The sequence below is a fragment of the Phyllopteryx taeniolatus genome, chromosome 2 (genome assembly GCF_024500385.1).
Source record: "Phyllopteryx taeniolatus isolate TA_2022b chromosome 2, UOR_Ptae_1.2, whole genome shotgun sequence".
NCBI classification, from domain to species: Eukaryota; Metazoa; Chordata; class Actinopteri; order Syngnathiformes; family Syngnathidae; genus Phyllopteryx; species Phyllopteryx taeniolatus.
Window position 1 is genome coordinate 5,718,674 of NC_084503.1, and position 17,323 is coordinate 5,735,996.

At 47.2% G+C, this 17,323-nt stretch overlaps 1 protein-coding gene across 1 annotated transcript in view; it reads right to left on the reverse strand.

Annotated features, from left to right (window-relative positions):
- Nucleotides 1-13,583, reverse strand: part of dok4 (docking protein 4) — a 28,676-nt gene extending 15,093 nt beyond the window's left edge. The window contains exons 1-2 of the mRNA XM_061766313.1: nucleotides 13,253-13,583; nucleotides 4,287-4,394 (exon numbers count right to left, since the gene is read on the reverse strand). Coding sequence (XP_061622297.1) covers nucleotides 4,287-4,394; nucleotides 13,253-13,318 — 174 coding nt within the window. The 5' untranslated portion in view covers nucleotides 13,319-13,583. The remainder of the gene's footprint in view (nucleotides 1-4,286; nucleotides 4,395-13,252) is intronic.
- Between the last annotated feature and the right edge of the window lie 3,740 nt (nucleotides 13,584-17,323).

Consider the following 17,323-nt stretch of genomic DNA (forward strand, 5'->3'; position numbering starts at 1 on the left):
CCCATTCGCCAAAATGACAATACACTGGGAGGATGGAGGGAAAACACACAAGAATGCCAAAGAGGCAACACTGGGCCCGAGAGCGAGGGGCTACACGACAGAGGGCCCGGGAAGAGGTGAGACGAGCACGGGCAACGCAAAGGCGCAAAACCGCACCGGCTTCGGAACGAGGGACAGCGAGAACTGAGTCGCAATGACCCGGCGGCGAGAAAGGAGGACGGGAGCCGATGCAGTGATTGACGGACTAACTACAACAATTCAAAAGAAAATAAGAGTTGAGGTGTCCAGAAAGCGAGGTAAAACGGTGGACTAACTATCACTCTGGTACAATGTCATTGTAGCAGCATACGGATTTAGCCTGGTGCGTGCTTCCGCATGGTTTACATTGCCATGGTTTCCGGGTGATTGACATCAGCCGGCAGAAAAAGGGAGTCTTCCCCACCGTCAGAGGTGGTGTCATGGGCTACCGCGCATGCTGTTTGGTGCTCCCTAAACATTTGGCAGCGGTGTCCTTTTTTTTGTGCTTCAGCAAATCATGATGCGCTAAATGTATGAGTCCTGTCTTGGTGCTCGCCAGTCAGAGGAAGAACAGGGTGTGTTATTGTTCCATTAATACAACGGATATGGAAAAAAAATGTCATTGTTGTGGTAACAACGCAGCAAGCCGCTGGCGGAACGGCTATGGCTCCGTAAATGCAAACAACTGGGACGTTTTTAGGGAAAAGTTAACCATTTCTTACGTTTGCTAACTCGCTAGTGTGCGAAGGACCTAAATAGCTTTATAGCGGAAATATGTTTCATGATGAAAACAATAGAAAATACAATGGAAACAATAGAAAATGGGAAACAGTATGGAGGCTAAATACAAATCGACTTAATCATGAACCGAGGAAGAAAAGGATTAAAACAGAAATGACCACATCCGGTGGGTACGGAAAGTCATCAGACGCCCTTCGAATGTTCACTCTTTGTTATCTTGCAGCCATTTGCTAAACTCATTGAAGTTGATTTTATTGCAGCACCCCACATTGACAGAAAAAAATGGAATTGTTGAAAATTCTCAAGCCACTCCTTCGTTATTTTAGCTGTGTGCTTAGGGTAATTGTGTTGTGGAAGGTGAACCTTCGGCCCAGTCTGAGGTCCTGAGCACTCTGGAGAAGGTTTTCGTTCAGGATAACCCTGTACTTGGCCGCAACCGGTCGTCCTGTCCCTGCCCCCCATTGTGCACTTGCTGAGGGGGCGGCAGTGCGTTTGGCAGTGTCGTGGCGCAGGGGGGCAACGTAGAGGGCGTCTGACGCTTTGTGGCGAATAGAAAGCAGCTCTATTTTGACAGTGTTGTCGCGGTCCTCCAACCAATGGGAGAGGGGCTGGTGGAGTGATTTTCGTGCGCTTTTTTTGGGCGGACTTGTACTGGGGTATTGAACAAGCCTATCCATAATTGGTCCTATTCCCCCGAGACGTGTCCAAGTATGTCAGGCCGATGAGGTAGCCATCTTGGCAGCCGTGGCTCAGTCGATAGAGTGACCGAAGGGTAACTGGTTAGAATCCCGGCTACAACTGTCCTCATGTCGAAGTGTCCTTGGGCAAGACACTGAACCCTAACTTGCTCTCAGTAGTGGGCCTGGCAGCGCCTTGCATGGCAGCAGTCATCCATTAGTGTATGAATGTGTGTGTGTGAGAATGTGAGGCCTTGTAAAGCGCTTTGGGCACTGTGATGGTGTAGATAAAGCACTATATAAGTGCAGTCCATTTACCATCTTCATTGGTTCCTTGGATTTCCATAACCTAATCTCCAAATTCACGTAATTTCAAGTTATCCTTGGCTATAATCCGAGGAAATCGGTTCAAACTTTGAAAACAGTCATTTTTCGATGAGTTAAGGGGACGAATAGCATTCACTCAGTCTTTGTTGTTTATATATACACAGAACGTACACGTCTCACGTGTTCGCCATCTCTTTTCCAAGCCACTTAGTCATGAGGTCCAGTTCTTCATTTGCTGTGAGTTGAACTTCAGCAGCAGCAGTGGCGAATGAGGACCGTCATGCGCGGTAATTCTCAGGCTATCGTCGAATTGGTGCAGTTCTAAAGTGATGAGGTCTTGTCTTGACACATACTGGGCCAAGAATTGAACTGAAGGTGGCGTGTTGGTTTGAGAGGAGGAGTGAGTTTATAGGAATTTTGGCCATTCTTTCAGGAGCATATTTGTGAGGTCATACACGGATGCCGGAAGAGAAGTCCTTGCTCAATGTACAACCCAAAGGTGCTGTGTCAATTTGAGGGCGGGACTCTGTTCATGCCTGTCAAGTCCATTCATAACAAATTCTCTGATCCATGTCTTCATGGACCCGTGCACAGACATGTTGGAACAGGAAGGCGTAATCCCCAAACTGTTTGAATGTCCAAAATCTCTTGTTACGCTGAAGCATCCAGAGTTCATTTCACTGGAGCTCAGGGGCCCATACTTTGGACATTTCCAACTTTGTGGGAACAGTTTGGAGATGGCCCTTTCCCGTTCCATCACGGCTGCGCATCAGTGCACAAATCGAGGTTCATAAAGCATACGTGCAAATCGGTCGTCTTTCGGCGAAATTTTTTTAAGTCAAAATAGTCAAAAACTTGAAATATATCATTTTATGTAACTTTAGAATGTAAAAATGTAAAAATGTGCAATTAATTGGTGATTAATCATGAGTTAACTATTGAAATCATGCAATTAATCATAATCCCAAAAAAATAATCTTTCATTGACCTTTTATTCACCATGTGGTATAATGTACTATGTAACATGTACCAATATCACATTGTAAAGTTTCTATATTTGCTTTTATTTCGCTTTTTTTATGTTACGATGCTGTCTGCAGCTATATCGGCCGTTTGTGTTAAACAGGCTGAATACTGGCTCGATGTGTGAGACACGAACATCATTCTCGCCTGAGAGAGCTTCTGTACATTCAAGCGGTGGTCCGAGAGCCTTGCCGACTGACTCCAGTACGTCCAGATCTTGACATCCAAGAATTAGGTGCCAAGTACTTCTGTCCCGCGACAGAAGCTTTCTGCAGCTCCGGAACCCTGTCAATCCTGAGCAGCCGAGACCCCCATTGACTTTGACACTCAGTTAGGAAGGTTGAGGCGCTTCTGGGCTTGCTCGAGTGCCACTCTCCGAGCTGCGTGAGAAGTGGCACACCAACCTTTTGCAGACACCTGTTGCATGGCTGATCAGGTTCTCACTTTTCACTGCATTTTCTCGAGAAATAGATCTATAATAAGACATGACATAAACATATTACAACGAGGCTTCACATGATCAGGATTTTGGGGGCCAATCAGCCAGTTGAAAAAAAACCAATAGCTGATCACCGATCCGATCACAAGCTGGAGCAAGGTGTCGATTTGAATGACTTGACATACTCGTGTACAGAGTACCTTCAAAAATATTCTCAGCACCCGAGTTAAATATATGAGTGTCACAGCAAGGGGTCTGAATACTTATGGCTGTATGATATTTCAGTTTTTCTTTTTTAATAAATCAATTAATGTGTACATTAATGAGGAAAAAAATGGAACTTCAATGATTTTAACAAATGGCTGCAATATAACAAAGAGTGAAAAATGGAAGGGTGTCTGAAAAGTTTGCCTACCCACTGTATAAATATATATATATATATATATATATATATGTATGTGCGGCACGGTGGTCGACTGGTTAGCACATCTGCCGTGTTCTGGGGACCGGGGTTCAAATCCCGACCCCGCTTGTGTGAAGTTTGTATGTTCTCCCCCGTGCCTGCGTGGCTTTTCTCCGGTTTCCTCCCACATGCCAAAAACATGCACGGTTGGTTCATTGAAGACTCGGAAATTGCCCGTAGGTACGAATGTGAGTGTGAATGGTTGATGTTTGCATGTGCCCTGCGATTGGCTGGCGACCGGTTCAAGATGTACCCCGCCTCTCGCCCGGAGATAGCTGGGATCGGCTCCGGCGTGTCCGCGACCCGAGTGAGGAGAAGTGGAACGGAAGATGAAAGAATGAAAACAAACAAAAAAATGATATATATATAGAGATGTACTAAAAATGATGTCTCATACATTTACTTTTAAAAAATCGAAATCTGTCTCTCTGTGCTTGTGAGGCCATTGCTTTTTCTAGACCTTTCTATATCTGTCACTCACTCACCTTACGACAGGCTCTGATTGCTTGTCACCTTACGACACCTTACGACACCTTGTCACCTTACGACAGGCTCTGATTGCTTTTTCTAGACCTTTCTATATCTGTCACTCACTCACCTTACGACAGGCTCTGATGTGGACAGACTTCTCATCAGGGTATTTCTCCAGTCGACGAGGCCCTTTACTGGACGGCTTCTTGAAAACCAACCAGCAACGACGATAAATCTGTAACATGCACAAGAGCGTGTGTGCATACACCCGAGCTTAAGACTTTCCAGTAGCACAATCGCTGAAAGAAAAAAAAAAAGTCAATACCTACACCAGGGATCTCATTTGATGTGCGTTCCGCATCTGTGACGCATGAAAATGAGCAGGGACCCATGAAGCATATTATTTCGGGCTCCGTAAGTTCACGGTTTAAGACCCGCCTTATGTACTGTATGTCTGTGCGGCTCAAGGGCAATCCTTATTTTACAGTGGCTACGGAAAGTATTCAGACCCCCTTCAATTTTTCACTATTTGTTATATTGCAGCCATTTGCTAAAATCCATCCATCCATCCATCCATCGTTTGTACCGCTTTATCCTCACAAGGGTCGCGGACGTGCTGGAGCCTACCCCGGCTACCTTCGGGCGAGAGGCGGGGTACACCCTGAACCGGTCGCCGGCCAATCGCAGGGCACATATAAACAAGCGACCATTCGCGCACACATTCACACGTAAGGGCAATTTAGAGTCTTCAATCAACCTAGCATGCATGTTTTTGGGGTCTGGGAGGAAACCGGAGTGCCCGGAGAAAAGCCACGCGGGCACGGGGAGAAAATGGAAACTCCACAGAGGCGGGGCCGGGGATTGAACCCCGGTCCTCAGAACTGTGAGGCAGATGTGCTAACCAGTCTTCCACCGTGGCGCCCTTTGCTAAAATCATTGAAGTTATTTTTTTTCCTCAATGTACACACAGCATATTGACAGAAAAAAAACAGAATTGTTGACATGTTTGCAGATTTATTAAGAAAGAAAAACTGAAATATCACACAGCCAGAAGTATTCAGACCCTTTGCTGTGACACTCGTATATTGACAGTCGGGCGCTGTCCATTTCTTCGGATCATCCTTGAGATGGTTCTACACCTTCATTGGAGTCCAGCTGTGTTTGATGATACTGATTGGACTGGATTAGGAAAGCCACACCCATGTCTGTATAGGACCTTACAGCTCACAGTGCATGTCAGAGCAAATGAGAATCATGAGATGGGAGAAAGTTCGAGAAAGTCAACCATCACTGCAGCCTTCCACCAGTCGGGGCTTTATGACAGAGTGGCCCGACGGAAGCCTCTCCTCAGTGCAAGACACATGAAAGCCCGCATGGAGTTTGCTAAAAAACACCTGAAGGACTCCAAGATGGTGACAAATAAGATTTTCTGGTCTGATGAGACCAAGATGGAACTTTTTGGCCTTAATTCTAAGCGGTGTGTGTGGAGCAAACCAGGCACTGCTCCTCACCTGTCCAATACAGTCCCAACGGTGAAGCATGGTGGTGGCAGCAACATGCTGTGGGGGTGTTTTTAGGCTGCAGGGACAGGGAGACTGCTTGCAATCGAGGGTAAGATGAATGCGGCCAATTACAGGGACAGTGAAAACTTTCTCCAGAGGGCTCAGGACCTCAGACTGGGCCGAAGGTTCACCTTCCAACAAGACAATGACCCGAAGCACACAGCTAAAATAACGGAGTGGCTTCAGAACAACTCCGTGACTGTTCTTGAATGGCCCAGCCGGAGCCCTGACTTAAACTCAATTGAGCATTTCTGGAGAGACCTGTAAATGGCTGTCCACCAACGTTCACCATCCAACCTGACAGAACCGGAGAGGATCTGCAAGGAGGAATGGCAGAGGATCCCCAAATCCATTGTGTGAAAACAATTGTTGCATCACCCCCGTAAAGACTCATGACTGTATTATCTCAAAAGGGTGCTTCAACTAAATACTGAGCAAAGGGTCTGAATACTTACGGCTGTGCGATATTTCAGTTTTTCTTTTTTAATAAATCTGCAAAAATTTCAATAATTAAGTTTTTTTTCTGTCAATATGGGGTGCTGACTGTACATTAATGAGGAAAAAAATGATTTGTTCATGATTTGAGCAAATGGCTGGGTTCAATCCCGGCCCCGCCCCGCCTGTGTGGAGTTTGCATGTTCTCCACGTGCCTGCGTGGGTTTTCTCCGGGCACTCCGGTTTCCTCCCACATCCCAGAAACATGCATGGCAGGTTAATTGAAGACTCTAAATTGCCCGTAGGTGTGAGTGTGAGTGCGAATGGTTGTTTGTTTATATATGTGCCCTGCGATTGGCTGGCAACCAGTTGAGGGTGTACCCCGCCTCCTGCCCGATGACAGCTGGGATAGGCTCCGGCACTCCCGTGACCCTTGTGAGGATAAGCGGCTCAGAAAATGGACTGATGCATGGGCTGGAATATAACAAAGAGTGAAAAATTTACGGGGAATACTTTCCGTACCCACTGTATATTTCATCCTTTATTTAACCAGGTAAAAGCTTATTGAGGGATAAAATCTCTCTTTCACAACCAAGAGGCAGCAGAAATGATACAGTGCATAACACGTTCATACAATAAATACAAATAAAGACGAAACAATAATAGTGATATTTAAAAACAGTCACAAAGCCCAAATACTTTCAAGTACATCCATGGTGGGGGGGTTCATTCAAATTTGGCAGGCTTTAAGACATTTTAATGACGCAATACCGACAGTACGGTGGGGTGCCCTCTCCTGGTCGGGGATGAGATCCAGCCGCAAGTGGAGGAGTTCAAGTATCTTGGGGTCTTGTTCACAAATGAGGGGAAGAATTGAGCAGGAGATTGACAGGCAGTGTCAATCAAACGGTGCAGCGTTTGCAGTGATGCAGACTTTGTATCAGTCTGTCGTGATGAAGAAGAAGCTGAGCTCTCGATTTACTGGTCAATCTATGTTCCCAGCCTCAGCTATTGTCACGAGCTGTGGGTCGTGACCCAAAGAACAACATCGTGGATAGAAGTGACCGAAATGAGTTTCCTCCACAGGGTGTCCGGGGTCTCTCTTAGAGATAGAGAAGCTTGGTCATCCAGGAGGGGTTCAGAGTTCAGCCACTGCTCCTCTGCATCGAGGGGAGCCAGATAAGGTGGCTCTGCCATCTGGTTAGGATGCCTCCTGGACGCCTCCCTGGTGAGCTGTTCCGGACACGTCCCACCATGAGGAGGCCCCTGGGATGACCCAGGACACGCTGGAGAGACTATGTCTCTCGGCTGCCCTGGGAACGCCTTGGGATCTCCCCAGAAGAGGGGGACGAAGTGGCTGGGGAGAGGGAAGTCTGGGGTTTCCTGCTTAAACTGCTGGCACCGCGACCGGACCTCGGCTCAGCGGAGGAAAATGGATTAAAAGATTTTGAGCGTTTCTGACCCTTGACTGGTAGGTCTGCCATTTCCTGCTCTTCATGTTTTCACTGCCCGTCAGAAAGCTGTAAATCCACTGGCAGATGGCAGGTGAGACGTTGAGCTGGAGAAGCTTGGATGAAAGGAGTTCAGGGATGATGGTGTTGAACGCTGAGCTGAAGTCCACGAACAGGATCCTCGCGTAGGTCCCTGCACTGTCGAGGTGTTCTAGGATGAAGTGCAGTCCCATGTTGACTGCATCATCCGCAGACCTGTTCGCTTGGTAGGCAAACTGCAGGTGGTCCAGCAGGGGACCTGTGACACTCTTGAGGTGGTCCAGCACGAGATGTTCAAATGACTTACAGGATCCTCGCGTAGGTCCCTGCACTGTCGAGGTGTTCTAGGATGAAGTGCAGTCCCATGTTGACTGCATCATCCGCAGACCTGTTCGCTTGGTAGGCAAACTGCAGGTGGTCCAGCAGGGGACCTGTGACACTCTTGAGGTGGTCCAGCACGAGATGTTCAAATGACTTACAGGATCCTCGCGTAGGTCCCTGCACTGTCGAGGTGTTCTAGGATGAAGTGCAGTCCCATGTTGACTGCATCATCCGCAGACCTGTTCGCTTGGTAGGCAAACTGCAGGTGGTCCAGCAGGGGACCTGTGACACTCTTGAGGTGGTCCAGCACGAGATGTTCAAATGACTTCATGACCACAGATGTCAAAGTGACAGGCCTGTAGTCATTTAGACCTGAGGTTGCAGGTTTCTTGGGGACTGGAATGATGGTGGAGCGTTTGAAACAGGATGGAACTTTGCACAGTTCCAGAGATCTATTGAAGATCTGAGTGAAGATTGGAGCAAGCTGGTCCGCGCAGACTTTGAGGCAGGATGGGGACACATGGTCTGGGCCTGCCGCTTTGTTAATCTTTTGTTCTTTGAAGATGCGTCTCACATCCTGTTCATGGATGGTTAACGCAGAAGTCAGAGGTGTGGTTGTGGTCGGGGGTGCAGCCGTGTGGGTGTGTGGTGTGAAACTGTCCTTTTCAAATCTGCAGTAGAAGGTATTCAAGTCGTTGGCTAGTGTGCTATTGTTCTCAGCTTGGGGGGATCGTCGCTTGTAATTAGTCAGCGACTGGAATGCATGCCAGACTGATTTAGCGTCGTTTGCGCTAAGCTGTTTTTCCAACTTTGCTGCATAGTTCCTCTTTGCAATGTTAATTTCTTTAGTCAGCTGGTTTCTAGCTGGATTATACAGGGCCCTGTCCCCGCTCTGATATGCGTCCTCCTTAGCTTGGCGAAGCTGCTTAAGTTTAGCAGTGAACCAGGGCTTGTTGTTGTTGTTGAATGTGCGAAATGATTTTGTTAGTACACACAGATCTTCACATATATGTGAAATTGTCTTGACTTGTTGAAGATGTAGCCGAGCGCTACCTTACTGTCAGAGAAAAACCCGGCATTGTACACTTTGCTGTACAACCTCTCCACTCCAGGTTCATTTCATTCACCTTCACTGCAAGCACTGAAGCACAAATCTCTAGTCTCGGTATTGTGAAGTCAGGTTTCAGAGCTAGTTTTGCTTTGCAGAGGTTATGTGTTTGGTCCACTTTTTTGAGGACCCCTGTTAGACTATTATTCAAATCTGGATCTTGGAGCAACAAATATTTCAATATATGTGGTTGTGCTGTGCCTTGAGTCGAACACAACTCTGATTTGTTTCGTCTTTCCGGGACGATGGATTCCAAAGCTTGGTAGGTACCAACACTCTTGGTCCATATCCAGTGCGGGTGCCACTTCAGCATGGACATTGCAGAAGATCTTCTTCATGCAGTCCACAATGTTGGTCTTCATCTGTGGTTTCTTTAGCAAAGTTCGGCTGAGGGACATAGGCAATTTAGTGCTTGTTGCCGAATGTCAAGCAGGCGTTGTCTGGGGTTACTTAATGGGAGGAGAATCATCCAGCTGTTAAGAGTCATCCTTGATGAACTTTCAAATAATAATGCGAAGCAAGGTTTTATCGTGGACAGAAGAAGCAAGTTTATCATCATAAAGTGAATTACTGAAGATGTAATTGCCCCGATTTTCGTGAAGAGCTTCGATAGTGGTGATTTTAGAAGCATAAACTATTGGAAATCATATGGTGGAGCAACATATAAACACAGAAAATATAACAATACTCACAGGCGTCTATTCTTTGTCCTCTACAAAACTAATATTACAGCATCTTACGGAGTCACTTAAAGTAGTCGTAGAGGAAGAAGTACAATTCTTCTTTGGTCTTGTTTACATGACTGTGTTATACAGTACTGCATCCTGGTGCACACCAGAAGGAGCAGCACAATGAATTGGATTGCAACATTCAATTATGATTCACAAGCCATTAAATTCTTTTCATCCATCCATCTGCTACCGCTTAGCCGAGGTCGGGTTGCGGGAGCAGTAGCTTTAGCAGGGATGCCAAGACTTCTCTCTCCCCAGCCACTTCATCCAGCTCTGCTGGGGGGATCCCGAGGCGTTCCCAGGCCAGCTGAGAGACGTAGTCTCTCCAGTGTGTCTTGGGTCGTCCCCGGGGTCTCCTTCCGGAGGGACGTGCCCGGAACACCTCACCAGGGAGACGTTAGGAAGGCATCCGAGTCAGATGCCCCAGCCACCTCATCTGGCTCTTCTCAATGTGGACGAGCAGCGGCTCTACTCTGAGCTCCTCCCGGATGACCGAGGTTCTGACCCTATCTCTAAGGGAGAGCCCGGACAGCCTGCGGAGGAAACTCATTCCGGCCGCTTGATCTTGTTCTTTCGGTCACGACCCACAGTTCGTTACTATAGGTGAGGGTAGGATCGTAGATCGACCGGTAAATTGAGAGCTTCGCTTTTCGGCTTAGCTCCTTTTTCACCATAATGGACCGATACAAAGTCCGCATCACTGCAGACGTTGCACTGATCCGCCTGTCGATCTCCCGTTCCATTCTTCCCTCACTCGTGAACAAAACCCCAAGATACTTGAACTCCTCCACTTGGGGAAGGATCTCATCCCCGACCTGGAGAGGGCATGGCAACCTTTTCCGATTGAGGACCATGGTTTCAGATATGGAGGTGCTGATTCTCATCCCAGCCGCTTCACACTCGGATTCGAACTGCTCCAGTGAGAGTTGGAGATCACGGCTTGATAAAGCCAACAGCACCACATCATCTGCAAAAAGCAGAGCTGCAATACTGAGGCCACCAGACCGGACCCCCTCTACGCCTCGGCTGTGTCTAGAAATTCTGTCCATAAGAGAGTCCAACCCTCACCGGAAACGAGTCCGACTTACTGCCAGCAATGCGGACCAAGCTCTGACACCGGTCGTAGAGGGACCAAACAGCCCGTATCAGAGGGTTCAGTACCCCATACCCCCAAAGCACCCCCCACAGGACTCCCCGAGGGACATGGTCGAACGCCTTCTCCAAGTCCACAAAACACATGTAGACTGGTTGGGCGAACTCCCATGCACCCTTGAGGACCCTGCCGAGGGTGTAGAGCTGGTCCACTGTTCCACGGCCAGGACCACACAAACCACACTGCTCCTCCTAAATCGAATTTCCGACGGAACCACCTCTCCAGCACCCCTGAATAGACCTTACCAGGGAGGCTGAGGAGTGCGATCCCCCTGTAGTTGTAACACACCCTCCGGTCCCCCTTCTTAAAAAGGGGGACCACCACCCCAGAGATAGGAGAGCCCGCCTCAGAGAACCCAGACTCTGCTTCCTCATGGGAAGGCATGTCGGTGGAATTGAGGAGGTCTTCAAAGTATTCTCCCCACCGACTCACAACGTCCCGAGTCGAGGTCAGCAGTGCCCCATCCCCACGATACAATGTTGATGTGCACTGCTTCCCCTTCCTGAGACTCCGGATGTTGGACCAGAATTTCCTCGAAGCCGTCTGGAAGTCTTTCTCCATGGCCTCAACGAACTCCTCCCATGCCCGAGTTTTTGCTTCAGCGACCACCAAACCTGCATTCCGCTTGGCCAGTCAGTACCCATAAGCTGCCTCAGGCGTCCCACAGGCCAAAAAGGCCCGATAGGACTCCTTTTTCAGCTTGACGGCATCCCTTTCCGTTAGTGTCCACCAAGGGGTTTGGAGATTTCCGCCACGACAGGCACCGACCACCTTACGGCCACAGCTCCGGTCGGCCGCCTCAGCAATGGAGGCGCGTAACACGGTCCACTTGGACTCGATGTCCCCCGCCTCCCCCGAAACATGAGCAAAGCTCTGTCGGAGGTGGGAGTTGAAACTCCTTCTGACAGGGGATTCTGCCAGACGTTCACAGCAGACCCTCACAATACGTTTGGGCCTGCCAGGTCCGACCGACATCTTCCCCCACCATCGGAGCCAACTCACGACCACAAAGTCGACCATCGAACTTCGACCCAGGGTTTCCTGGTGCCAAGTGCACGTGTGGACACCCTTATGCTTGGACATGGCGTTCATTATGGACAATCCGTGATGAGCACAGAAGTCCAATAATAGAACACCGCTCGCGTTCTGATCGGGAGGGGGGGGGGGGCGTTCCTCCTAATCATGCCCTTCCATGTCTCACTGTCATTGCCCACATGAGCATTGAAGTCCCCCAGCAGAACGGGAGCGCTCTCCAGCACCCCCTCTAAGGACTCCAAAAAGGGTGGGTACTCTGAACTGCTGTTTGGTGCATAGGCACAAAGAACAGTCAGGACCTGTACCCCCCGGATCGAGGCTTCCCTCTCATCCACCGTGGTGAACCCCAACATAGAGGCGCCGAGCCGGGGGGCAATACGTATGCCCACACCTGCGCAGCGCCTTTCACTGTGGGCAACTCCAGAGTGGAAGAGAGTCCAACCCCTCTCGAGAGGACTGGTACCAAACCGTGTGTGGAGGCGAGCCCGACTATATATATAGTCGGATCTTCTTGACCTCACACACCAGCTCGGGCTCCTTCCCTGCCAGAGAGATGACATTCCCCATCCCTAGAACCAGCTTCTGTAGCCGGGGGTCGGATCGCCAATGTCCCCGCCTTCGGCCACCGCCCAGCTCACACTGCACCTGACCCCTACGGCCCCTCCCACAGGCGGTGAGCCCATGGGAAGAGGGACTCACGTTACCCTTTCGAGCTGTGCCCCATGGGTGCAGGCCCGGCCACCAGGCGCTCGCCTTCGAGCCCCCGCCTCCAGGCCTGGCTCCGGAGGGGGGCCCCGGTGACCCGCATCCGGGCAAGGGAAACCTCAATCCATTAACATCTTTCATCATAGGGGTGTATTAAATTAAACTAAATTCTTTACATTCTATTTAATTATGTTACTACTCTGTTTTCATAAAGTTCAATATTATAGATTATTTTTCCATATATACACAAACACACACTGCTTTAGAATGTTAGGTTAAGATGGAGCGACAGTCTAGAGAGTAGATAAACAGAGAAAACCAAGCGGATGGCGGGATCGAGCAGCCGAGGGAGGGACAAGAGAACAATGGGCACAACAACAGGCGGATCAACAACCGCCTGGTCGTAGTCCCATGATGACAACAACCTTGTGGAACCTACACTGCAATGAAGGAATCATAGTTGCAAGCAGAACTATTCCACTAGATTAAAACATTTGATGATTGTTTACATTTATGCAAAAATCAAGCGAAATAAAATTAAAAAAAAACTTACCCCAAGCTTGCGACTGCGCATCCGTACATAGCCCTGCTTGACAATATCGCTGAAATTGGAGGCCATCTCTTGAGATCATCTCGATGTTTCCCTCGCCCCCTGAATTGAATGTGGATTCAGTTTGTCCTTGAGTCTCGTTGAGTCTCAGTCCTCTCTGACATGAAGCTGCTTTTCCATCTTCCGCTCACTCCCCTCCTGTTGACTTTTGGTCCGTTTCTATAAGGATTTGTGATCTTATAAGGATCGGTGTCTTTTGGCTCTCCGGTGTATTCTCCCTGGTCTGTGCTCTTTTCTTTCACTCTTCAGTAGACAAGTCTTCCCGGAGCTTACTAATTGCTATTACTAAGGAAGAAAGGGAGAGAGAGCAAGAGAGCGAGAGAGCGAGAGAGCGAGAGAGTGCGAGAGAGGGAGAGAGAATAAATGGATACATATTGACGGACATATTTACTGAAGAGTGAGGAGCTCAACATTATCATTCATTATTAATGCGTGTTATTGAGGGCAAGTATACAGGATGGCGTGCACGTGAGCTTGTGTATTGGACCCGCAATACACCTAGACCTCCAGCAAGGACTTTGACTTGGAAAAAAAGGATTATCCCCTTTGAACATTTGACATTTTGTGAGAAATAGGTGCCTTCTATTTTTCATGAGAATCTCAACAGTAAACCACCAAACAAAAATGTCCAAAATATGAAGTCAAGACTTAAATAATGATCTTGTCTCAATGTAGTCGCAAATGTACTTCATCGTACTGAGTGTGAAATGTGGAAAGCTGCTGCATTTGCATAAATGGCAACAGGTGGAGACACAGCTTTATTGGCTCTTTTGCCAGAGGAATGGCATCGAATTGTTCCGCTACTGGCACGGATAGAAGAACAAATATATATTTCTCATTAGTGCAACATCATTTGATACAATAATAGAAAATAATAAGAATGCAGTGAAGATATACAGTACTTATTTTTAATCTAACTTATATATATATATATATATACACACAGACACACACACACAAACAAATAAAAGAAAAAATTGCCAGTGGAGTAAAAAAATAACTTTTTGTCTACCTATTTCAAGTAAACATTAGCTTGAAACAAGTGAAAATGGTCTAAAAACAAGGTGATGAGTCTTTTTTTTTAAGATTTTGAGTTTTTGCAGTGTGGGTGTTTATTTTCAGTTCAAAAAAAAACAAACGCTGGAATAGATCAAAAATGAAAATCCGCTGAAGATCGTGTTAGGAAGCACTTTCCATTGATGAGCAAAAAGATCTGTGCGTTTTGCAACCGTCATTGACTATGCGTCACGCAATGCAACCCGGGTAGGCAAACCTGTACAGTGGGGCAAACAAGTACTTCGCGAGCCATCAATTGCGCAAGTTCTCCCACTTCAAACGATGAGAGAGGCCTGCCATTTTCATTTTCATCATTTGTTGGCGTCGGAGTTGAAGTGGAGTTCTGTGTCCTTCAGTGATCCAGCCACGGGCCCTTCCATCCGGTCCTTCAAGAGTCAATCTCATTTCATCAGTCCATGAAACCTTTGAGAAATATGTCTTGAGATATTATGGTCTTTTTTCAGCTTTTCTTACCTTGGCCATGTCTCTGAACACTGAACATCTTCTACTTTGAGGTATTCCAGGAAGGTCGCAGTTCTGAAATATGACAGAACTTGTGTAGCTTCACGCTTGATTCTTGGCAGTGAATTTGCGCCTTTTTCTCTCGAGACGTCTCTTGCGACCCTGTTGACTATTTGCAACAAAACGTTTGATGATTTCTGTGATCACCCCCAAAAAGTCTTACATATTTCAAGATGGCTGCTCCCCTCTGAGAGACCTTTGATCATTTTTGACTTTTCAGAGTCAGTGAAATCTCTTTTGGCCCATTTTGCCTAAAGAAAATAAGCTGCCTAATAATTACTAGGCTTTACACGATCGGGATTTTTAAGAAAACCGACCATCGATCCGATCACAAGATGGAGCAATGTGTCTATTTAAATGACTTGTTGGTTCACTGTATATACTTGTGGACTGTATGCTGAGTATCTTCAAAAATATTCTCCAGTCAGGTCAAACCAACATTACAACATGACAGAAATAATGGCGAATGAAATTACTAAACACACAGCGAAACCTTCGAGCATGATTCAACAGAACGCCGGCGTGTTTGCATACAACCGTTCGTGCTAGCACTATCTTGCCAGGCTACATAACGTTTGCTGGCTGCTTGCGAGCCGTATCGTATTAAAAGTACATGAACATACCTCAAGCAATCTTCTCCCGAGCACAGGTGACCACCACTGCTGCACATTTTTCCTCATTTTGTTCTTTTTTGACCAACGCAATACACGCGTGATTCATTGTTGTTCCCGTGGTAACAAGTGTATCCGGTCGCCTTTGATTTGACAAAGCCCAGTGATCGTAAATGATGTCAAAAGACACGCAACAAGGCTAAAAAACAAGCTAGCTTTTGGATTCAAATATACTGTATACTGTAGTAGATGTCTTTTGCGGCGCATTGATCGGATTGGCGAATTATGACATTAAACCCAATCGGCCGATCAGCATAAAATGCTAATTATCGGCCGATACCGATCATGGCAAACGGATCAGTGTCGTCGGTGTAATCGGTGAAGTCTAATAATTCATCTCCTTGGGCCACACCCACACATTACATAAATACACAGCGCTTGCTATGCTTAAATCCCTTAAGCATTCAAGTTTATCCAGCTGAAAGCAAGGAAATGTCATAATAGGGTCAAAATGATTTGCCTAACAGTTCTGCACACGATATACTGTGTGTGTGTGTGTGTGTGTGTGTGTGTGTGTATATATATATAGAGAGAGAGAGAGACATCATGGATGTCTATTAATAAAAAAAAAAAAAAAAGCTCCCGTTTTGTTCAACCGCCGGGAGGGTTAGGGGTCTTTTTTCAGCCGTTGCCCACTCCACTAGCAGGAGTTACAGCAGAAGATGTAGAAGATGGAGAGATGGAAGAGGATGATTCGCTAAACAGAGTCAAGTCGAAAGGGAAAGTAGACGATCAGTGGAAAAGCAACATTACACACAGCAGTCGTAAATTCTTCTTTCACGCTGTTTGTGTTACTGGCCTCTTGAGAAGGGGGCGAAATAATTAAGGGAGGGAGAGAAGATTTTGTTGGGAACTTGGCACCATGTTTTGCCGCGCACATATTCCTACAACTCAAACAGAAAAGAAAACTCCCATAGCAATCTTGTGTCATGCTTAGTCAACAGTTTTTAGCATCATCTCTACTGTCATCATGGGATCAATCAAAATACGATCGTCCAGCGTTTAATAGCCTACAAGTGGGCGTGTTCCGTGTTTGCTTTGATCTCCAGGAACTCCACCATGCATACTTGCATACACATTTATATCACATCTGAGTCAAGATACCTTACTGTACACATCTCTCTCTCTCGTGTGTGCGAATGACGCTCTGTCCGCTTCGAGCTGAGTGCTGTTGCAGATTTTCCAATTGTCTTTCTTTCTTCTTAGTAGCCTATGTTTTTGAGTTTAGTTTACGGGAGGTTTTTCTGGTTAAGGCTCGGTGGGAGTAATTTGTTCGGGTGGCGGCTCCATGCCGCCGGCAGGCGCCTTCAAACTTGTCCCAACGGTGTAGTGTTTGGCGGAGGAAGCAGTACGGTGGCGTAAAATCGGCCTCCCGTGTGAATGGGGCGATCTTTATGTTTCTGTAGAGCAGGACTAAAGGGAGTGACGTTGTGGAGAAGGCTGTTGCGATCCAAGACGCTTTCACTTCCGTTCTCCCACCCGTTAGTCCAGCGAAGAGAGTAACAATCTCGAACGCTCCATCGTTCATCAAAAATGATGTACTAGCTCGTGTTGGAACACTCGAGACCACATTTTGAAGGTCTTGGTCTTGTCTCGGATTGACCAGCAGTGATCTGCTATTATTCAACTTCATTAATGTGATAATAAGGAGAAGTGCTTAGTAAAAACAATAAATAAGAACTCTCCGCCACCCCCGTAACCCCATTCACGGTGTTGTGACTGATGTGAAAAAGAACTGCTTTTTCCCGGTTCTTCAAAATAAAAC